The sequence below is a fragment of the Pteronotus mesoamericanus genome, unplaced genomic scaffold (genome assembly GCF_021234165.1).
Source record: "Pteronotus mesoamericanus isolate MK-2021 breed Mesoamerican mustached bat unplaced genomic scaffold, CSHL_Meso_final scaffold_476, whole genome shotgun sequence".
NCBI lineage: Eukaryota > Metazoa > Chordata > Mammalia > Chiroptera > Mormoopidae > Pteronotus > Pteronotus mesoamericanus.
The window spans coordinates 1293041-1313026 of NW_026555318.1; the positions used below are offsets into that span (position 1 = coordinate 1293041).

At 48.2% G+C, this 19986-nt stretch overlaps 2 protein-coding genes across 2 annotated transcripts; both read left to right on the forward strand.

Moving 5' to 3' along the window:
- Positions 1 to 3747: 3747 nt before the first annotated feature.
- On the forward strand, positions 3748 to 9177 carry LOC129087000 (keratin, type I cuticular Ha3-II-like). Its single transcript, XM_054593769.1, has 7 exons — positions 3748 to 4095; positions 5571 to 5653; positions 6555 to 6711; positions 7834 to 7995; positions 8080 to 8205; positions 8384 to 8604; positions 9051 to 9177. The coding sequence occupies exons 1-7, from the start codon at positions 3748 to 3750 to the stop codon at positions 9175 to 9177; spliced, it is 1224 nt and encodes a 407-aa protein (XP_054449744.1).
- Positions 9178 to 15227: 6050 nt separating this feature from the next.
- On the forward strand, positions 15228 to 19570 carry LOC129087005 (keratin, type I cuticular Ha3-I). Its single transcript, XM_054593774.1, has 7 exons — positions 15228 to 15578; positions 16606 to 16688; positions 17123 to 17279; positions 18491 to 18652; positions 18737 to 18862; positions 19035 to 19255; positions 19453 to 19570. Exons 1-7 carry the CDS (start codon positions 15231 to 15233, stop codon positions 19568 to 19570), a joined length of 1215 nt encoding a protein of 404 aa, XP_054449749.1. The 5' UTR covers positions 15228 to 15230.
- The last annotated feature ends 416 nt before the right edge of the window (positions 19571 to 19986 follow it).

Sequence of the window (19986 nt, forward strand, 5' to 3'; positions counted from 1 at the left end):
ACAGCTGGCTCAGATCCGCAGCTCGTGAGTGACCTGAACGCCGAAGGTCAAAACAACACCTTCACACTGGACACAAGGCTTACTTTGCCTTATCCTCTGTGACTACTAGACACGTTCTAGCCTCTGCCGCCCTCTTTGATCTCAGAGCAGTCCCGTACGCAGGCTCCCATTCCTTCTGAATCCGGCTTTCTAAGAAGACTAGGAAATTAAGTTACCTCGCTTTGGATCATCTCATGTTCTTTTTGACGTCTCTGTTCTCGACTGGGCAGCGTTAAAAACCTACTGATGAATGTTGCATTTTTCTGACTGGGTTTGTTCCTTCAGACCCTTGTTGAAACTCCGTTCCCACTGGGAATCCAGGACCAAGTATAACAGAAACAATGGTGGCTTGGGAGAGGGTTTGAAGAATGAGCCCCAAATTCCCATTTTTGAGGTGTCTCTTCCTCTCTTTGCGCAGTGCACCTTACTACTGACCTGGCTCATTCTCTAGGTCCTCTCCTGCTCGTCTTTCATTGGAAGCCCTGCTTGAGCATCTTCTCAGAGCCAAAACCATTGGCTTAGTTCCTGGATTGCCGCCACGACTTCTCCCCTCAGTGCAGTGAGGCTGAGCGGTTGATAACTTGGTGACAGCCGCCTTTATGGAACAGTCTACGGGAGCCCTATATCCTGGTCTCGTAAGCAGCTGTAACCCGGGTTGGCTCAACATGATTGGGCTAGTGTTGGAACTGACAGTATTTCTGCTTCTCTAATTCGCCCCCACCATGGGTGACTTTTCATCTGTCTTTGGCGTGAGTCGGTCCTCCTGCTCTGTGTGTGCCTACTGATAGTATTGTTGGCCTCTCTTTGCCATTTGTACGTTAAAATACAATTAATTGACAAGGGGTCCAATGTGCTACTTTGCATTTCCCACAGAACACATTTTACATTTCCCTTCTTTTCATTTTCATTGAATTTATGAAGGGTGACACTGGTTAATAAAGTTATGTAAGTTCAGGTGTACAATTCTATAATGCATCATCTGTATACTGTGTTATGTGTTCACCGCTCCAAGTCAAGTCTCCATTTCTCATGGTGAGAATTTCTAGTGCCCGTACCTGGCCATGAGGGAAGATGGTTTGGGGAGGACAGGGGTGGCCTCCCAATGCCTTTAAAGTCCTGCCACAGGGAGGACGGCCTCAGAAGACTCCACTCCATGGTTAAATACCACTGATGAGTTTACGCGTCATCTCTCCCATGAAAATAGCCTTAGCTTCCATAATAAATAGCATCCTTAAATCTCAACTGCAATTTGCGTCTGCCACAATTACATGGGCAAGCATCAAATCTTTCTGTTTGTTAGGATTCCATTTGCTCATCATATTTATTGAAGGACTAGAGACAATGCCATTGCTTCTGTAAAGGCAACAATTCTCAATACAACATTAAATGGAGTAAATAAAAAGCGATTGTCTTCCAGAATTCCTGGGAAGCTAATGGAAACTCAGCTTTTTACAGACCCAAGTCCTCTCAACCGCTACTATCGAACAACCATGGAGCTCTGCAGTGATCATGGTTACTTCCACTCAGAAATGGGAATAGTCATCTTTTCTAAACTCTGCCTTCCACAGTTGGACCTATAGCGATATGGACCTCTGGATTATTCCATTCTGACGGAGGTAGAAGCTATCGTAGTGGTCAGAGGGACCCGTGTGGACATAAGGGCCAGTTTACAACACACTATGCCTTTCCTATTCTTTAAAAAGTGCCATTGTCTAGATTTTCCTCTTTGGAAGCCTGGGGTATAGAAGAAGGGGAGACTGAGAGAAAAGCCTAAGAGTCCAGCTATTCGCTGTGCGTTATCTGCTCTCATCCAACAGGGCTTCAGTCAGTTTGGTACTTATTTGAGACCACACACTCATTCCATGTCTTCGCAGGTAGAGATTTGGGTGGGAGGGCCAGAGAGTTGAGGATCGTGCACGTGGGTGAGGATGTCAGGGCCTTCAAAGTGTACACTCTGGGAGACCACACATTTTCTTCAAAGCTGCTATCTTTTATGAAAGTGTATTTGAAGCTCCATCTTGGAAATGACTTTTAGAATCACCCCAAAAATGTACAGTATTATTTTACAGTGACAATATAAATATAAATATAGTGACAATAAAATAGAGTGTTTCTGACTCCATTAAAGATGCTACTTAGTTTGGTTGTTTATCCAACTGACTAGGTTTGGTTCCAAATGGTATCTGGCTGATTCCACAAATAAACACACGCTCAGAAGATGAAGCTTTGCCTTCAATGAGGATAAGATAAATGTCCAGGGCTGTGAGGACAAGTTTGAAGAAGGGGCGATCTGAGTGCTGGCCGCATGGGAGGAATTAGCGTGGAGCTTTCAAAGGGGACTACTTGAGAAGTAGCGTTCATGTTTTGAGCACTGATAGATTAAACATAACATCTTCATAGTTCTTACCTCCACCTGGAATAGCATCAGGGCAGAATATCTGTTTGCCAAAATGTATCAATAGTCACAAGGTACCATTAAGCATGTAACAACATGGTGGCTTTTCAGGGTCATACCCTTTGGAGAACTGGGCTCAGGGGTTTCTGTTCCAGTTCAAAGCAATGAAGGGTATCCTTCTTTCCAGCTTTTAGTGGGTATTACATGTTCCCACGTAGCAGACCTCCTTCCATGACAATAAAAATGACCTTTTCTTCTTCGGTAGACAACAGGCTTTTATCTCTTGGCCCATTCTAACTTAGGAGGGGACAGTGCCTCATAGTGGTTGAGTCCCACTGAATTCACCCCATTTGTGCGCGGTTGCATCCCAGCAGGGAGGAGGTCGGAAGAGAGAGGCCGTCAGTGACGGAGTGAGCACAGCCGCTGGAATCACGAGCTCGGGGTGTGGCGGCTGGCCCCACCGCGGGGGAGTGCGGGGACCACGGGCAGCCTCTGTGGATCAGGAGCGTGCTGTTCCCATCTACAAACGCTGCAGGGCTGTGTGAGGACTGAAGGAGAGGTGCTCTGCACAGCGTGTGCTCCGCAAGCAGGAGCCATTCCAGCAACAGTTGCGCTGTGTGTGAGCACCTGGCACATCCTCGTGTTAGAACATTCTGAATGTTCTGTGCACATTGAGGAAGAGCAGAAATGGAGCCTTGGGAGGCTTCTTGCAGCCCCTACTAGGGAGAGGCTGCCACTGCCTCTATCTGCCCTGGATGGAATGGCTAAGGGACATGGAACAGCACAGCCTTCTAAGTCCTCTCTGGTCTCACCTTCTGGGATTCCCTACGCAACAGTCTGGTTTCCAGGTGGGCCTCCCGAGATGGCTTTGGTCACAGAGTCCTCACTGAGTATGAGCTGGGTGAGGCCCAGACCACACCTTGTTAGGGACAAAGAGGCACAGAAGTGCCTGCAACTCCGGGGGACAGGTCCAGCTGTCAACCTCGCTCACAACCCCATGAATAAGCACTCCTGATGGCAGGTAATAGGCTGGTCACTTTGAACTCTTACTTAACCAACCAGCATGATGGGTGAGGAGTCCTGACTTAGCAAGAAGCCAGAGTAAAACATTTTATGAGGTTAAGGACTCGTGTGAAGCGGCCAAAAAACAAATGGAAAAATTGGTAAACAGGGTAAAAAAGGGCAATGCAGTACATGGCTGCCCCACCCACTGGTGACAGAATATAAGGCTCTCAGAGAGGAGCAGGGCTCACACTGGAGAAAAGCAATCAGGCTTTGATACTGACCTGTAGACCTCTCTCCTTCCCGGTGCCATGCCTTACAACAGCTGCCTGTCCAACCTGAGCTGCCGCTCCGGCTGCCCCTCCCGGCCCTGCGTGGCCCCCAGCTGCCACAACATCCCCCTGCCCGGGGCCTGCAACATCCCCGCCAACGTGGGCAACTGCGGCTGGTTCTGCGAGGGCTCCTTCAATGGCAGTGAGAAGGAGACCATGCAGTTCCTGAACGACCGCCTGGCCAGCTACCTGGAGAAGGTGCGGCAGCTGGAGCGGGAGAACGCGGAGCTGGAGTGCCGCATCCAGGAGCGGTGCCAGCAGCAGGAGCCGCTGATGTGCCCCAGCTACCAGTCGTACTTCCGGACCATCGAGGAGCTGCAGCAGAAGGTGAGGGTGGGCACCACGCTGCCAGTTTAATGAACTGTTTATCCAAATTCAAACTATGCCCTTCTGATTTAAGGCTGCTCAAAGCTGATGTCGAGAATGATGAAGACATAGACTTCCTCAGTTTAGTATGACCCATCAAGTAGTCTTAGAACATCTATTTGGGTATCCCATGAGGGAAAGAGACAGACTGGAGGGAGGGTAAGGCATTAGGCCAAAAGCAGTCATAGCGATTTTATACTGCTTCTTAGCTAAAGCCGGAATATCAGATTCTTCTGTTCCATTATGATATCCTGGTCTTGTTTTCAGAAACTACAACACTAAAAAAAAAAAAAAAAATTATGCACCCAAATTGTTTTTTGGAGCTAGGGATTTCATTAGTGAATTCTCAAATATTTAAAGCCTTTCAAAACTACTGTTAATAGACTATAAAAAACAAACAAACCCAAAGAGCTCTTGACTCCAGAAGCCTCATTAATTGGCATAGACTCTATGCCATGTATTAGAGCAGGCACATGCGCAAGTGAGAATTCCTGGCCTGAAATGCAGGGACGGAAGTGAGGATGAGTGAAGAGTCAGCACAGAGGTGGGACGTAACACTTAGTGTACATCAGGATGGACTTCCTGGAAGAGGCAACACCTGAGCAGAGTTTGAAGAATGAGCCAATTGCACAAGCTCTGGAATCTCAAAGGGGAGCTACTGTCCACTGTTCTGCTATTCTGGCAAAGTGAATGCCAGGGAAGCACCATGTGATTTGAAGAGCATGCCCTCACTGACCCACGCACAGTCCTAGGCATGGTGTTGGGGTGAGGCGTGAAGGACTAAGATGCTCTAATAGGGGAGAGAGGTGCAGAAGTGAATGACCATGGCGAGGGTGGTAAGGTGCGCGACCAGCTAAGGGCGAAGTGCTGTGAGACCTCATGGAGGAAGTGACCCCCTGTAGGAGCTGGGGAAGGAGGGGACTGTGGGTTATACAAGGGGTCTTGCTCGGCGGGTGAGGACATCCCAGGCCACTCCAGGTAGAGGACGAAGCTTTGTGCAACAAAAGCCTCATCCAGGGTGACATGAGGGGAGAGTGGAGAGAGGTCACAGGGAATATAAGTAGGCTGAATGTCCTGTCCTGGTTTGCCTGGGATCTTTCTGGGCTTAGCACCCCAGGAACCCCTGAGTCCTAAGCCGACTGGGGTGCTGGTCTCCCCTATGTGAGGCTTGGTACCCAGGATGCTGAGTTCCTACAGGAAGCCAGCAGCAGTCCAAGAAGAGTTCAGGACAGAGGGCACATTTCCCCTTGGCTGTTTTAGTTTTGAAATGGTCAGTTCTATCAATCCTCCTTTTATCCCCAAACCGAAAAGCTGAGAAGACTCTAAGCTATTTAGAAAAAAAAAAAAAATGTGGCTGAAATAAAATAGCTTTCTACGTTAAGACACAAGGCATTCTTTCTTCGAATGACTCATTTCACAATTAATTCTGGCTCCAGATCCTGTGCAGCAAGGCAGAGAACGCCAGGCTGGTGGTGCAGATTGACAACGCCAAGCTGGCTGCGGACGACTTCAGGACCAAGTGAGAATTTCTAATCATCAGAGAAGTCTTGCGAGGGGCAGGCTGAACTGCAAAGGGACGCACTCTGTGCTGGGGGTGTGCGAGCAGAGGCTGCCTGGGAGCCCGTGGGAGGATCGTTGCTTTGGGTTCGTTAGGTTCATGGCGGCAAAGTCTCCTCACCGAATGCTAAGCTTCTGTATTTTAAGTTTCGTTTGAAGGAGCTCAAGAAGCCACCCATTCTTTTTCTTTTTCAACTTAATGTCTGGACCAAGTTGAAAAGTAAATTTCACACTGATTTCTTAGTATAGGTTAGTCACTATCAGCTGATTAAAATACAGGAGGCAAAAATCCATTTCAGAGAATCTATCAGTTTTTCTAGGTATGACAATTACCGTCCTAGAATCCTTTGCATTTCGATGGGACTCTACAGTTGACAATGTAATTTTACTTATGTCCTTTCTTCATCTTCAGACCAACTCGATGAAGTTAGTGTAGTTGGTTCCCACTTGACAGATGGGGAAGTCAAGGCTCTGAGAGATTAAGGATTAAGATAAGGTTGGATTTAGCTGACTTCTCATTGGGTGCTGCTTTCACAACACCAGACGGCTTCTCAGGCTGGTTGGAAAGGAGGGTGAGATAGTCTGAACAGCAGGCCCTTGGTGCTTACAGGCTCACGTGGGAAGGCAAGATGACAGAATTTAGGTGACAGAAACCTGGGAATGGGGTTTGTGGAACAAATGTAGTTACTACTGATTAGAACCTTTTCCCTGGGTCTCAGGGCAGAAACTGGTCTTTTTACTCAGTGTGGTGACATTTTCTTCATAAACTTTGAAAAATTTCAAAATACAGGTCAGCCAAGTAAAGCCTGGGAAAAATTCTTCCTCTTTAATCTCCTTTGACCTTTGGCTGTGGGTGTGCGCAGGTACGAGACAGAGATGGGCCTGAGGCAGCTGGTGGAGTCGGACATCAACAGCCTGCGCAGGATCCTGGACGAGCTGACCCTGTGCAAGTCCGACCTGGAGGCCCAGGTGGAGTCCCTGAGGGAGGAGCTGCTCTGCCTCAAGCAGAACCACGAGCAGGTAAGGGAGTCCCAGCTCCCAACCTCCCAATATCGAGACTTCTTAACTCCCACGGGCAGGATATGGTGGGTCTTTGCTAAAGTAACCTAGAGCTAACACAATGTTTTGCTGGTTGCTCAAAACATATTTGGGAGATTGTTGGGGAATGAGTCACAGACCTCCATTAAAAAAAAAAAATCTAAAAGAGTGTGGTCAGCTGACCTATTTCTACTTAGGGCCAAACCTGGGACCGAAGTCCAGACAAAGATGTTGAAAATACTTCCTACTGTTGAATGAGATGTTATCTTTTGAATAGATGCCAAATGAACGACTGAGACTGGAAGGAGATAGCAAACTCTTTGTAGTATGTGTCACCTAGATATTAGAATCCAAACTAGATGATGGATAGATGAGAGGAATGGGAGAAATGAAGGAACTTAAATAATGGTTGGTTCAGACCTCAGGGTTGAATGTAATACTAGGAAATCAGATGCATGTCTCAAACATTAGATTTTTTTTTTGTCATTAAATTTTTTTTAATGTGTTGATTTTAGAGAGGGAGGAAGAGATAGAGGAGAGAGACAGAGAGAGAGAGAAGGAGGGAGAGAGAGATCCACTTATTTACGCATTTATTGGTTGCGTCTCATATATACCATGACTGGGGATTGAACCTGCAACACTGACATATTGAGAGGATGTGCTAACCAACTGAACTACCCGACCGGGACAAATATTTAGAAGAGGAAACAACCCTTAATAGATACTGTGTGATGGCATAAGACATAAAATAAATGGGAGATGGTAAACCTAGTTTCTCTATATTTAAGTAGCAACAATTACAAACCAGTTATCACGCGAGGCTTATCACTGAGAAAAGAGAAAATCAGGAGAAAAGGATGGAATCTTGGAGTGGGAAGACACATTAGCAGTTGTTTGTTCAGGCAGCCTCATAATACAGATGAGAGGAGGCTCAGACAGGAGGCCTGAAACACAAGAGGTAACTTAACTGGGTTTTGTATCAACTGGGCTTCAACTCATGAATCCTGTTTCAGTGCAATCCTCTTCCCATCACATTAGACTCCCTCAGAGAGAGTTCATGTTAGATTCTTTCTGTGGGTTCATTCCTTCCCCTTCCTCCACCAGGAAGTCAACACCCTGCGTTGCCAGATTGGAGACCGCCTCAACGTGGAGGTGGACGCTGCCCCCACCGTGGACCTGAACCGCGTGCTCAACGAGACCAGGTGTCAGTATGAGGCCCTGGTGGAGACCAACCGCAGGGACGTGGAGGAATGGTTCGCCAACCAGGTGGGCATCTCAGCACAGGGCCACTCAGGACCTTGGGACCCTCGAGGCAGGGTCTGATTCCGTCCCTTACCTTTGGTGTTTCAGACCCAGGAGCTGAACAAGCAGGTGGTGTCCAGCTCAGAGCAGCTGCAGACCTGCCAGGCGGAGATCATCGAGCTGAGACGCACGGTCAACGCCCTGGAGATCGAGCTGCAGGCCCAGCACAACCTGGTGGGTATCGCCCACACCCCTGGTGACAAGTGTGAGGTTGGGGAATCAGAGTCACTGGTAGGCCTTCCGGGTCCTAGTCACCCGGAAGGCAACTAGGGAAGCCGTGACTTGCGCAGAACCCTGTGGAGGGCCGTGTTAAAGGAGCAGCTCTGTGACATTCCTCATGTCCCCCTCACAGAGGGACTCCCTGGAGAACACGCTGACGGAGACCGAGGCCCGCTACAGCTCCCAGCTGGCCCAGGTGCAGTGCATGGTCACCAACGTGGAGTCTCAGCTGGCAGAGATCAGGGGTGACCTGGAGCGGCAGAACCAGGAGTACCAGGTGCTGCTAGATGTCAAGGCCCGGCTGGAGTGCGAGATCAACACGTACCGGGGCCTGCTGGAGAGCGAGGACTGCAAGTGAGTACCTGGCAAACAGCGCAAGGCCAGTTCTAGTGAAGGATAAAATAAAGGCTTTGTAGGTAAAGTTTCAGAAGCCAATGTGTCTGCAGAGACCAGAGGTTTATATTACAGCAGGGGGAAGTGGGCGCTATTTGTCGCTACCATTACCTGGCCAACAGGCACTTTCTTGTCCAAAAGATACTTGAGAGACTTGGCTTCCCTATGACTCCAGGGTAACAGAGGGCGGGCTGGGACTGCACCATGAGCCTTTCCTCTCTTCTGCCGTCATTGTCTCTGGCTTTGCAGAAGGAGCGATGGGAACAGGCTTGACTTCCTGAAATGTCAGAGAATGAATCCTGCTTGTCCCCATGTCAACTTGGGTTGAGGTCCCTCCTCCTTTTTTTTTTTTTTTTTTTTTTAAATTATCCCTCTCATGCTGACATGCTAACGATTCTGTGTCCCAGGCTGCCCTGCAACCCCTGTGCCACGACCAACGCGTGTGACAAGCCCATCGGGCCTTGTGTCACCAATCCCTGTGCCCCTTGTGGCCCTCGAACCCGCCTTGGGCCCTGTAGCACCTTTGGGTGCTAGACATCCTGGTGCCAGCAGGAGGATTGCAGGAAGACAGGAGGACCAGCGATGGACCAGCCGCATGTCTCTGACAGCCATCACCACAGGACCCCACCCCAGGCATCACTGCCAGTCATGGTTCGGAGGCAGAACATACGTCCTGGGCGTGGCAGGCTCTGAGCCCAGCCTGCCTGCTCCTCTTCATTCAGGGCTGCTCTCCTGTCATTATTCTGTGACCTGACCCGAGGGTCTGACAGGTTTGGGCCGTGAAGGTGTCCTCCGAGATGTTCTGTGGTCCTCTCTGTTGCTTTGACCTTTTCTTGCAGTTCCCCAGTCCCTTTGCCCATCTCCTAATAAACTTTCCTCTTGCAAACAGAGAGAATGTGTATTCAGTGTGTATGTGCTCCTTATAAACCCACTTGAAAGCTTAGGCGGACTGTGTAGTTGAATCCTCTCCTGAAAGCTCTTCGTCATCATTAATTAATAACATTAAGCACAATGAGGGCCAGCAGGAAACCAGTGGGACCACTATGGCAAGAGGCCTCATCTAAATATGATAAACACATTCATTATGGGACCTTACTCAGTAAAATACAACGGTTACCATTTCTAGTAAATTCCACTTTTTCTTTTCCAAGTGCATACAAGAGGAGGGACAGGAGTTAACATTCATTGAACAGCAACCAAGTCCCAGGGACTGCGCAACTAAGCTTTTCTCTTACTCACCTAGTGGCAACCACGGGACTGAATCCAGAGCTCGGTCTCTGAATGTCAGTTACACGTGAGGTACGGCTATGAGAGAATGAAACTGATTTCACACCAGCACACAGAGTTTATACATTCTTCAAAGCTGTCACCTGGGGAGAGATGATGCCGTGTGCCCCAAACGTCTCTTGACAATCTCTCCTTTGGGCAATACTGAAGAACTCAAAATAGTAGAAAGAGCCATCTCTTACACTAGAGTGGCACCCAACAGATTTTTGAAGCGTTTCTCTTCTCATTTGAATGTTCTAACCACTGGGACTAACTTTGGATTTGGGACACTTCTCCCCACAAAAGTCCTTTGGAATCAAACTAGGACACTGGGTCTTTGCCAATGTGAAAAGCCATAGCTGTGTTGGTGCTCTGCTCCTGCCGGTGCCCACTGATGTCTGGCCAAGGGTCCCATGGCCACTGTCCCCATCTTTGGCCAAACTGCTAGTCATGTCTCCTTTCCTTGAGATGAAGCTGGCACCCTCTCCCCTTGCTGTGCCGCCGCCTGCTCCCGTCTTGGTCTTACCCTCCCGCTCCGCTGTTGTTGGAGCTCCCTTGTCAGGACCACAGGCATGAGGTCCTGGGAGGTCATTGAGTGACACTCCAGGCCGGGCACAGAACGTCCCACGCCTAGCTGGTGCATCCAGCCTCTCCTCCTTCCTTCAGGGCTAGTCCGTTCCTAGGGACCACCTCCAGGCCCCGTACGAACACCCTTGTTCCACCCATCTCATCAGTCCTCTGTACGTGCTGGGACCACTGTCTGCCAACACTTGCCTGCAGCCGCCTTCATCAGCGACAGGTGCCTCCCAAACACCCCTGTCTTTTGGGTTTTGTTGCCATTGCCGAAAAGCCTATTGCCAGTCTAACTGAGGTTCTATTGTTGATAATCCTTTTTTAATCTCTCTTTGTTTCTAAGGCTGTCTCTTTGCTTCTAGTGTTGTGTAGCTTCCCTGAGTTATGTCTAGTGGTGGGTCTTTGTTTTCCTACTTAGGATTGAGGTGCTTCTAGAACTGATTCACGTTTTTCAGTACCTATGGAAAATTCCCAGCCATTATATATTTTTTGAATATTGCTTCTGTCCTATTCTGTTTTCTCCTTCTGAATTATTTTTTTAAGTAGCTTTATGGAAGCATAACTCATATCATAATGTAAAATTCATATGACATAAAATTCACCCATATAAAGTACATAGTTTGGTGATTTTACATATACTGATAGAATTATGTAACCTTTATCACAATTTTAGAACATTTCATCACCCCCACCCCCAGGCCTAGGCAACCCCTTTTGTCTCCATAGATCTGTCTATTCTGGACATTGCCTATGAATGAAATCATACAATATATGGTATTTTGTGACTGGCTTTTGAAAATATAGCATAATGTTTTAAATTTAGAACCCAGTAAGAGACAGTTCAGACTTTTCTATTAAAAAAAAATCTCCCTGTAACAATGAGCATATATATATATATATATATATATGTATATATATAGTAAAACTCATCTTCTCATTAGGGCAGAGTCTTTTGAGAGATGTGGCTTTTTCCAGTGGCCTGAGTCCCAGCCCTCTCGCAAAGACCGAAGGCCTTGTCTCCTGCCCCTCATTTCCCCAGTCTAAGGCACCTTTTCCCTTAGATTCTCTCACAAACCTCAGACTCTCCATGTGAGCTTCCACCAGTTTCTTCCCGCTCTGAGCCTGCATTTCCCCATTTGCAAAACGGAAGAGCTGGGCAAGCCAACTGGCGGCTTAGAATCTTAGAATGAATGGTGGCACCAACATTCTAAGATTCTAGACTTCACGTGACTGAGACACTGTTTGCAGAAAAGAAATTTTATCATCATATATGTGTGTGAGAAACCCTCTCTAAGGACGTCGCTCAGTGAGGTGATCCCAATACTCCGCTGTCGTGGGCTCTGGGCTGGCAGTCAACTGGGAGAACATTTCTCTAAGGTCTGCTTCTCTGAGCTTCAGGCGAAGGCATTCTCCTCACCTGAAGCTCAGTCCCACATGCAAGTCCATTCATGAGTAGAAGCTGTTTGATCTCTTAGGAGCTTGGTTTCCCCTCACCACTTCCAAATAGCTTCCTCTTGGAACTGGCAAACTCAGCAGTTACCACAAGGGTGTGCATGCGAATCGTGACAAAGTCTTTATTTCCAGAATAACAAGAGCAAGTGCAATTTAACAATTATGCTGGAATAGGAGCCTTGCCTGGGTCCTTTAACTACTCTTTATTTCTTTAGAAGGCTTGTAAGAATTTCCTTTTGGAATTCTTAATGTCAACTTTATGTCTTTTTTTGTGCTGAAGTAATACATATGTTTTCAAAAAATACAGATGAGACAAAAAAGTGTAGAGAAGGAAAAGAAAAAACCATTCATAATCCTACTGTTTGAAAGCATCCGGTGTCATCACTGTCGTTTGGTTCTTTTTTGTCTCTCAATTGTCCTCACTGTTAAAATCACATTATTTTTAATTTTGTTATGACTCTTAGCGCTCCTTGTTTTGGGTAACTGTCTTGCTCTTGAGTAGGGTCATTATCATTTGAATAGTTGTGATCTGAAGTTTCTCCAACTGGCAGGATAGAATTCTGTGTCTGATAGGATATAATTGCATCTAAAGTTGCTTCTTCAAGCTGTTGGGATATAATTGCATCATCAATGTAGAAATAATCATTGAAATCCGAGAGGTAACAAAGTACTTCAGTATTGCTGAATTCTGTATTTCCACATTCACCCTTTATTCTTCTTGAACAAAACATATTCATGGGTAACAACATTTTTGTTTTTTTCTCCGCCACTTTTAATTTCTGTCCCCAGGTAATAGCAGGTCAGAATGGTTATGAAATGATTTGACATTTCTGCAGCATGGTGATGTGGGGACTGGGAATGTGGGGGCAGGCGTCACAGATTTGGATTCTAACTCTAAGACCCTAAGCAAGCCATTTCTCCGTTCTGAGCCTCAGTTTCCCCATTTGTAAAATGAGAGCGTTGCATGAGATAATTATTAAGATCCCTGCCATCAGTCTTGTTCCACGATTTTCTCTCTTTTGATAATTTTGCCACTGAGATCTCCTTTAAGAGGTGGAAGGGAGGGAAGGAAGGGCCAAATGCAAAGCAGCCTGGTATCGGACCTGCAACTGTAGGTGAGGAGCTTGGACTCTGCTGTGAGCACCTTCATCTGAGTTCCGCTCAGTCCCCTGCTAGTCAAGAGCCCCTCCTTCCCTGGGCACTGTATCTAGGCACACAACTGAACTCTCTTCTCAACGCCTCTCCTTAGGATCTGAAATAAGTTTCACGTTATGCCTTGCCACAAACAGAAGTTACGGGCACGAACAGTTCCGAGTGCTTCTGCTTCTCAGGTAATTGTTCGTACATCACCAGTTATTATGAATCGTCAGATGCAAACAATCCTGACACCCTTAAACTGCTTAAAGCCCACGGATTGCTGTAGGAAGGTCTGGATTATAAGAGCAAAGCGCAGGAGATTCATAACCAGGTGCACAAACTGATTGCGGCAGGACTTCTCTAAACAATGAGCATCTCAGCTGAGGGTATTTAAAGTCTCAGTTTACCAAAGTTCAGTGGAGGTGTCATTTTAAGAGCACAGGTGCTGTGTACAGTGTGTGATCCAGGCAGGGTCCTGGCAGCTTGCCTGTCAATGTATCCAAGACCCCCTCCATGGTTCTGATTTTACGGAGCCCCTTGGCCGCACTTGACAGTTTTGACCTTCACCTCCACTTTGAAGTTCTCCCCTCCTGGACCTTCTGTCATGCCAAAAACGGACTCTCTTCATTTTCTCTCACCATTTCTCCCGGGCTCTTTATCTGCTCTCTGGTTGGGAAATTTTCCAAAGTTTGGCCCTCAGCCCTTGTTGATTTCTCTTTGTGCTCTACCCATAGCTCATGGCCCCGATACCCACATCTGCATTAGGATTCTATCTGTCATGAATTCTAATCAATCCCAAGGACCAGCTGAACATTTCCCTGTTCCCTCAAATGCAGCTCATCAAAAATGAAACTACATCTCTCCTTTCCTTAGAACCTTCAATGGCTCCCCACAGCCCTTGAGATAAAGCCTAAAATCAAGGGGATGTAAAGGTCCTTCATGCCTTCAGAAGACTCAACTGGAGAGAGAGGTAGGTGCGAAAGTCATGACAATGCCATGTTCAAGGCGAGCTGAGAGCCTGGAGAGAAGGAAGAGAGGATCTATCAGAAGTTAGGAAAGGAGGTAGGTCATTTGTGTCTATGTAGCAGCCGGAGAGGATGGGAAGAATCTGCTTTTCCTTCACCCTCGTCTCTCACGCCCTTGGCTCACACTGTCCCTATTGACCTTCTCCCAGTTCCTCTGGTGCAGAACCTCCCAACTTACTGAGGTCTGAAGGAGTTAGGGAAGGAGGTAATTCACTTATTTACCCCCTGCAGTAGGCGGGAAAGAACAGAGATCTGTGCTGGCATCCTGGCTCCACAACACACTAACTCCCACCCTCTGTGTCTTGGTTTGCGCATCTGTAAAATGGGAATAATATCGTTTAACCTTCAAGGGTCATGGTGGAGAGGGAATGGGATTGTGCTCCTGAACAGGGTCCAGCACCACCTTGGGCCTGTGCAGGTGTTCAAGAAATGCCAGCTCCTTCTGACCATAGCCCTGGTCTCGGCCTCCATTCCTCACAGTGCCCGGTACGAACTATGGCCTTGGCAAATGCCTGTTATTTGGTTGATGGACATTGTCACAGCTGTGGAAGGTGCTCACTGTCTCAGGAAGCAGGGCCATTGGGAACCAGGCTGTTGTAATGGTTCCAGAGGGATCTTCCTTGTCCTCTTTCTGAGAACCATGATTTGGGAATCTGGCATTTGCAAATTTGACCTAGCAAAACGTACACAGGTAGGAGCCACGTTTTTCTGCCTTAGCGAGAGGAGCCAGAGGCTTGCCAAGGAGCCAGCACTGTGAAGCCAGAAGCAAAGGAACAGTAGTGTCCCTGGGCCGCCGCGCCCCACTCATAAAGGCCAGGGCGTTCATGGGGCCAGCTCTTTGAAGCCACAGTGTGAAGCGCTTGCCTCACTGACGCACAGCATGGAAGAGGAGTCCTGAGCGGGGGAGAAGCCCAAGTAAGACTTTTATGAGGTGAGGGACTCTTCTGAGGAAACATGACAAACTGAGGGGAAGGGCTTTTGACAATCACCAAATAAGTAAGAATAAAAAGGCTGACTTCCACGTCCACACCCTCAGTGGGGAGGGTATAAAGGCTCCCAGGAGAAGGGGACCCACACGCTCCTTGGAGAACTTGACTCTGTCGCCTGTTGGGTGCTTCACTCCTTCCCAGCGCCATGCCTTACAACTGCTGCCTGCCCAACCTGAGCTGCCGCTCCGGCTGCCCCTCCCGGCCCTGCGTGGCCCCCAGCTGCCACAACATCCCCCTGCCCGGGGCCTGCAACATCCCCGCCAACGTGGGCAACTGCGGCTGGTTCTGCGAGGGCTCCTTCAATGGCAGCGAGAAGGAGACCATGCAGTTCCTGAACGACCGCCTGGCCAGCTACCTGGAGAAGGTGCGGCAGCTGGAGCGGGAGAACGCGGAGCTGGAGTGCCGCATCCAGGAGCGGTGCCAGCAGCAGGAGCCGCTGATGTGCCCCAGCTACCAGTCGTACTTCCGGACCATCGAGGAGCTGCAGCAGAAGGTGGGGGTGGGCACCACGCCGCCTGGGCAGGAGGTTGTTGGGAGGGAATCTGAGATATGATTCAGAAACAAGATGAGCTCTAAGGGTGGCTGAAACGCAGGGGTTCAAGCCTGGCTTGTCCATTTTGTGCTCGAGGGCCCGTGATATTCTCGGCCCAGGACTGTTAGGTCTGAATATTTGCATAGTGTTAGTCTATGTGGTGGTAGCAGCACTTTGCATAAATAAGCTGTAATTAAAAGCTGCCTCTGACAGCTTCTGTGCATTTGCCAAGCCCTGGAATCATTACCCTGGGGTGCGAGAAAAGATGGAACTCAAGAAGGGAGCTGAGGAAGCGGAACCATTTGTAAAGACCGGACCACTTTCTCTCTCCCTCATCTGGACTTTTGATGGCTCTGGCCTCTTAATTGCTGTCCTCCCGTGGGCACCTAATCTCCTTGACTTCACTGTCCAGCTCTAGATGCTCTGGGCTTCTCCTGAGCACTGTCCAGCTGGGGCAGAAAATGGTTGGCAAAAGCCAGAAAGAGTGAAAACTACCTACCAGGACATAGTGCGAAGCGATCTGGGGGGCCGGGAGGGCAAGGCTGCTTCCCTGACCAGTCCCCCCACACCCCCGCCCCCCCAGCTGCTAGTTTATGCATTGATCTTCCCCACTGGGTTGGAAGTTTCTTGAGGGCAAGATCTAGTGATCCAGTGCTTACTCACTTTTGTGTCCTCAGCTCTTAGAACCATACCACATACATAGTACATTTTTATAAATAAATGTTACTTATTATCAGCTCCTCAGTATTGCTTATTAGGAAAGAAAAAGAAAGATGATTTATCTACTGACACTGTTCTTGCCTTTTTTTAGTATTCTTTTCAAATTTAATTTCTTAACTATTTATTGAGCACGTAGATAGTATTTCATAGTTTTCTATAAGATCCACTGTGATTGTTTTCATTCTGCTCCTTCCAGATACATGAATTAGTAGGGACTGCTGCTGTTGAAAAATAACCAAGCTCACTCTAGAACATTTGGGTCTTCCAGATCCTGTGCAGCAAGGCGGAGAACGCCAGGCTGGTGGTGCAGATTGACAACGCCAAGCTGGCCTCGGACGACTTCAGGACCAAGTGAGGGGCCAGCGGGCTGTTGCCTTCCCTCTCTTCTCTGCCCCCTTAGCCTGTCCTCACACTGATGAACATCGACAAAGCCCTTCGCTGGGTGTTTTCCCCAAGATCTCTGGGGCTCCCCAGAGCTCAGAGAGTCTTCTCCAGATTCAGTCACCTTGCTCTACATGCACAGAATTCAATCGGGAGAATTTGGGAGATGGATTAATTTTGGAAATTTCACCATTTGTACGGGCTTTTATCCCCTTCAGTCCACTAGCTCTTCATTTATTAAAAATAATGACCAGTGCACTTTTCTCTAAGAGCTACTGCTCGGTGTCAAAAGCCTAAATATAGTAGGAGCCGGTAAAAAACACAAGCCCCAACTCCCAGATGCCTGACAAACCAAACCAGCTCCAAAGCCAGGCCTGTCTCCGATGCTCCCGTACATATTGCAGGTACGAGACGGAGCTGGGCCTGAGGCAGCTGGTGGAGTCGGACATCAACAGCCTGCGCAGGATCCTGGACGAGCTGACCCTGTGCAAGTCCGACCTGGAGGCCCAGGTGGAGTCCCTGAGGGAGGAGCTGCTCTGCCTCAAGCAGAACCACGAGCAGGTGAAGTTCCCCAAAGAGCAACTGTATCGAACTTGCTGAGGCCTGTTTCCAACCCCCGGGGTGTAATGTAGGTGCCTGAGAGGCTCAGCCAGCTGGGGAAGGTCCTCCAAACAAAAAGGGATTTGTTGAGAATGAATAATACCTAAAAATGCCTGATAACAGATTAGGATTTTTGTGCCAGAGGCAGGGATGAGAGTGAAGGACGTTCCCAGGTTGGAGCACATGGGCTGCGGAGGCCTTTTATACAAATCCTCCTTTTAGCAACTGGAGGGGCCTGTCCGGGCACAGAGCAGGTAGGGCTGAGCTGGAAACAAAACCCCATCTTCTCATTCTGAGCACTTTCTGCTAATCAGAATGGCTTGACGGAAATGGGGAAAGAAACACAAAACTGCTCAGCACCACTGCTTGGTTGCACGAGAAAGAAGAGCGATATTTTGTGCAAAGCTTAAGTTCCCAAATGATGTAAATGGTGACAGTTAATATTAATCAAGTGCGTACCATATGCCAAATGTGCTAAGTGCTTTAGAACTCCAGAGGTAGTTTTCATTTTACAGAAGGAGAAATTGGGGCTTTGAGAGGCGTGTAGAAGCCATACAGTAAGAGGTAGAGATGAGACCCAATTCAAATCTGCCTGACATCCTCCCAAGGCCCAGCACCATGCCATGTTGGCTCTGTGAGATTAGCAGTGGAAGAACAGATACTTATTTCCTCCAGCAAAATCTATATACTGGTGGGATCAACAAATCATCTGTTAAGTCTGGTCTGTGCCAGGATGGCAGATTTTGAAGTAAGCATTCTTTAATGCCTCTTTAGCCAGACTCTATCCTTTTTATTACCCATGATCAAGAACCTAACCTAATAGGCTATCTGGTATACCAGCAAAAAACACCGAACTTGGTGTTTGGGGCCCACAGTGTGAATTGTGGTCCATTACATCTCACCTCCCCAAATGAGGAGTGGTATGTGAGTAGGAAGGTGGAAGTAGGTCATGGATTTGAAAGCACTTTGTAAAATGGAATACACAAATTATCATGAATATAAAACCCAGTTAATGAGAGGATCAGAGGGAACTGGACTGTTGAAAGCGTACAAGTGATCACAAGTTGAATTGCATTCTTAGAGGAGAGGATCAGGGTCCTTTGTGATACTTTAAATTTTTAAATCTTTAAAACTTAATAAATGCTGTTAAAATATTTTAAATCTTCCACCAGGAAGTCAACACCCTGCGTTGCCAGATTGGAGACCGCCTCAACGTGGAGGTGGATGCTGCCCCCACCGTGGACCTGAACCGCGTGCTCAACGAGACCAGGTGTCAGTATGAGGCCATGGTGGAGACCAACCGCAGAGACGTGGAGGAATGGTTCGCCAACCAGGTGGGCATCTCAGCACACGGCCACTCAGGACCTTGGGACCCTCGAGGCAGGGTCTGATTCCGTCCCTTACCTTTGGTGTTTCAGACCCAGGAGCTGAACAAGCAGGTGGTGTCCAGCTCAGAGCAGCTGCAGACCTGCCAGGCAGAGATCATCGAGCTGAGACGCACGGTTAACGCCCTGGAGATCGAGCTGCAGGCCCAGCACAACCTGGTGGGTATCGCCCACACCTCTGGTGACAAGTGTGAGGTTGGGGAATCAGAGTCACTGGTAGGCCTTCCAGGTCCTAGTCGCCTTAACTCTGGAAGCCGTGACTTGCGTAGAACCCTGTGGAGGGCCGTGTTAAAGGAGCAGGTCTGTGACATTCCTCATGTGCCCCTCACAGAGGGACTCCCTGGAGAACACGCTGACGGAGACCGAGGCCCGCTACAGCTCCCAGCTGGCCCAGGTGCAGTGCATGGTCACCAACGTGGAGTCTCAGCTGGCGGAGATCAGGGGTGACCTGGAGCGGCAGAACCAGGAGTACCAGGTGCTGCTGGATGTCCGGGCCCGGCTGGAGTGTGAGATCAACACGTACCGGGGCCTGCTGGAGAGCGAGGACTGCAAGTGAGTGTAAAGCTAGTGGTGCTCTCCTTGAGGGCATGTGGGGCTGCCGTGGGTGTGAACAGTCTTCTTGATGGGAATGAATTTATACATCAAGCTTTTAGATGGCAGCAAAGGAAGAGAGAAGCAAAGTATGTTTAGCATCTTCCCATTTCTGCAGCTCATTTTACCCTAACTTGCCCCATTGGTTTTGTCTACAGTCTCCCCTGCAACCCATGTGCCACAACCAATGCGTGTGACAAGCCCATCGGACCCTGTGTCTCCAATCCTTGTGCCCCGTATCCTCGGTGTGGGCCTTGCAATACCTTTGTGTGCTAGAGGCATCGAAGGCATGGGGAGGAGAAGGGCTCCGAAGTCTCATCTTAACGTCTTCCAAACACCTCCAACAGTTACTACTTTGGATAAAGGAAGAAACTTATATCAGCACCAGCTTCTGGGGTTCATTTCTAGGCTTCTGTTTAATTTCCTGGCTTGATTCTTTACTTTAAGGGATGGCAGAGTCTACTTATTATCCCTATCTTCTGAGACCCATAGAGAAATCTATAACAGGATCAAATAATATCTACTATCCCAGTGACACACTTGCATAATGTGTTATTCTTTAACAGGTACTTACCTAGATGTGATTTTAAAATAATTACATTAAATGTGACATTGCTAATGGGCACATGAGGAAACTAAATATAATTGGAAGAAATATTGCTTGTCACTCTTTTGGTCTTTGGAGATGCAAT

Excerpts from the sequence above, each read along its gene's own strand:
- LOC129087000 (XM_054593769.1), top strand. The coding sequence starts at position 3,748 with ATGCCTTACAACAGCTGCCTGTCCAACCTGAGCTGCCGCTCCGGCTGC. Across the intron at positions 8,206-8,383 it reads TGCAGGCCCAGCACAACCTG|AGGGACTCCCTGGAGAACAC; the intron begins GTGGGTATCGCC and ends TCCCCCTCACAG. Across the intron at positions 8,605-9,050 it reads CTGGAGAGCGAGGACTGCAA|GCTGCCCTGCAACCCCTGTG; the intron begins GTGAGTACCTGG and ends TCTGTGTCCCAG.
- LOC129087005 (XM_054593774.1), top strand. The coding sequence starts at position 15,231 with ATGCCTTACAACTGCTGCCTGCCCAACCTGAGCTGCCGCTCCGGCTGC. Across the intron at positions 16,689-17,122 it reads TCGGACGACTTCAGGACCAA|GTACGAGACGGAGCTGGGCC; the intron begins GTGAGGGGCCAG and ends TACATATTGCAG. Across the intron at positions 19,256-19,452 it reads CTGGAGAGCGAGGACTGCAA|TCTCCCCTGCAACCCATGTG; the intron begins GTGAGTGTAAAG and ends TTTTGTCTACAG.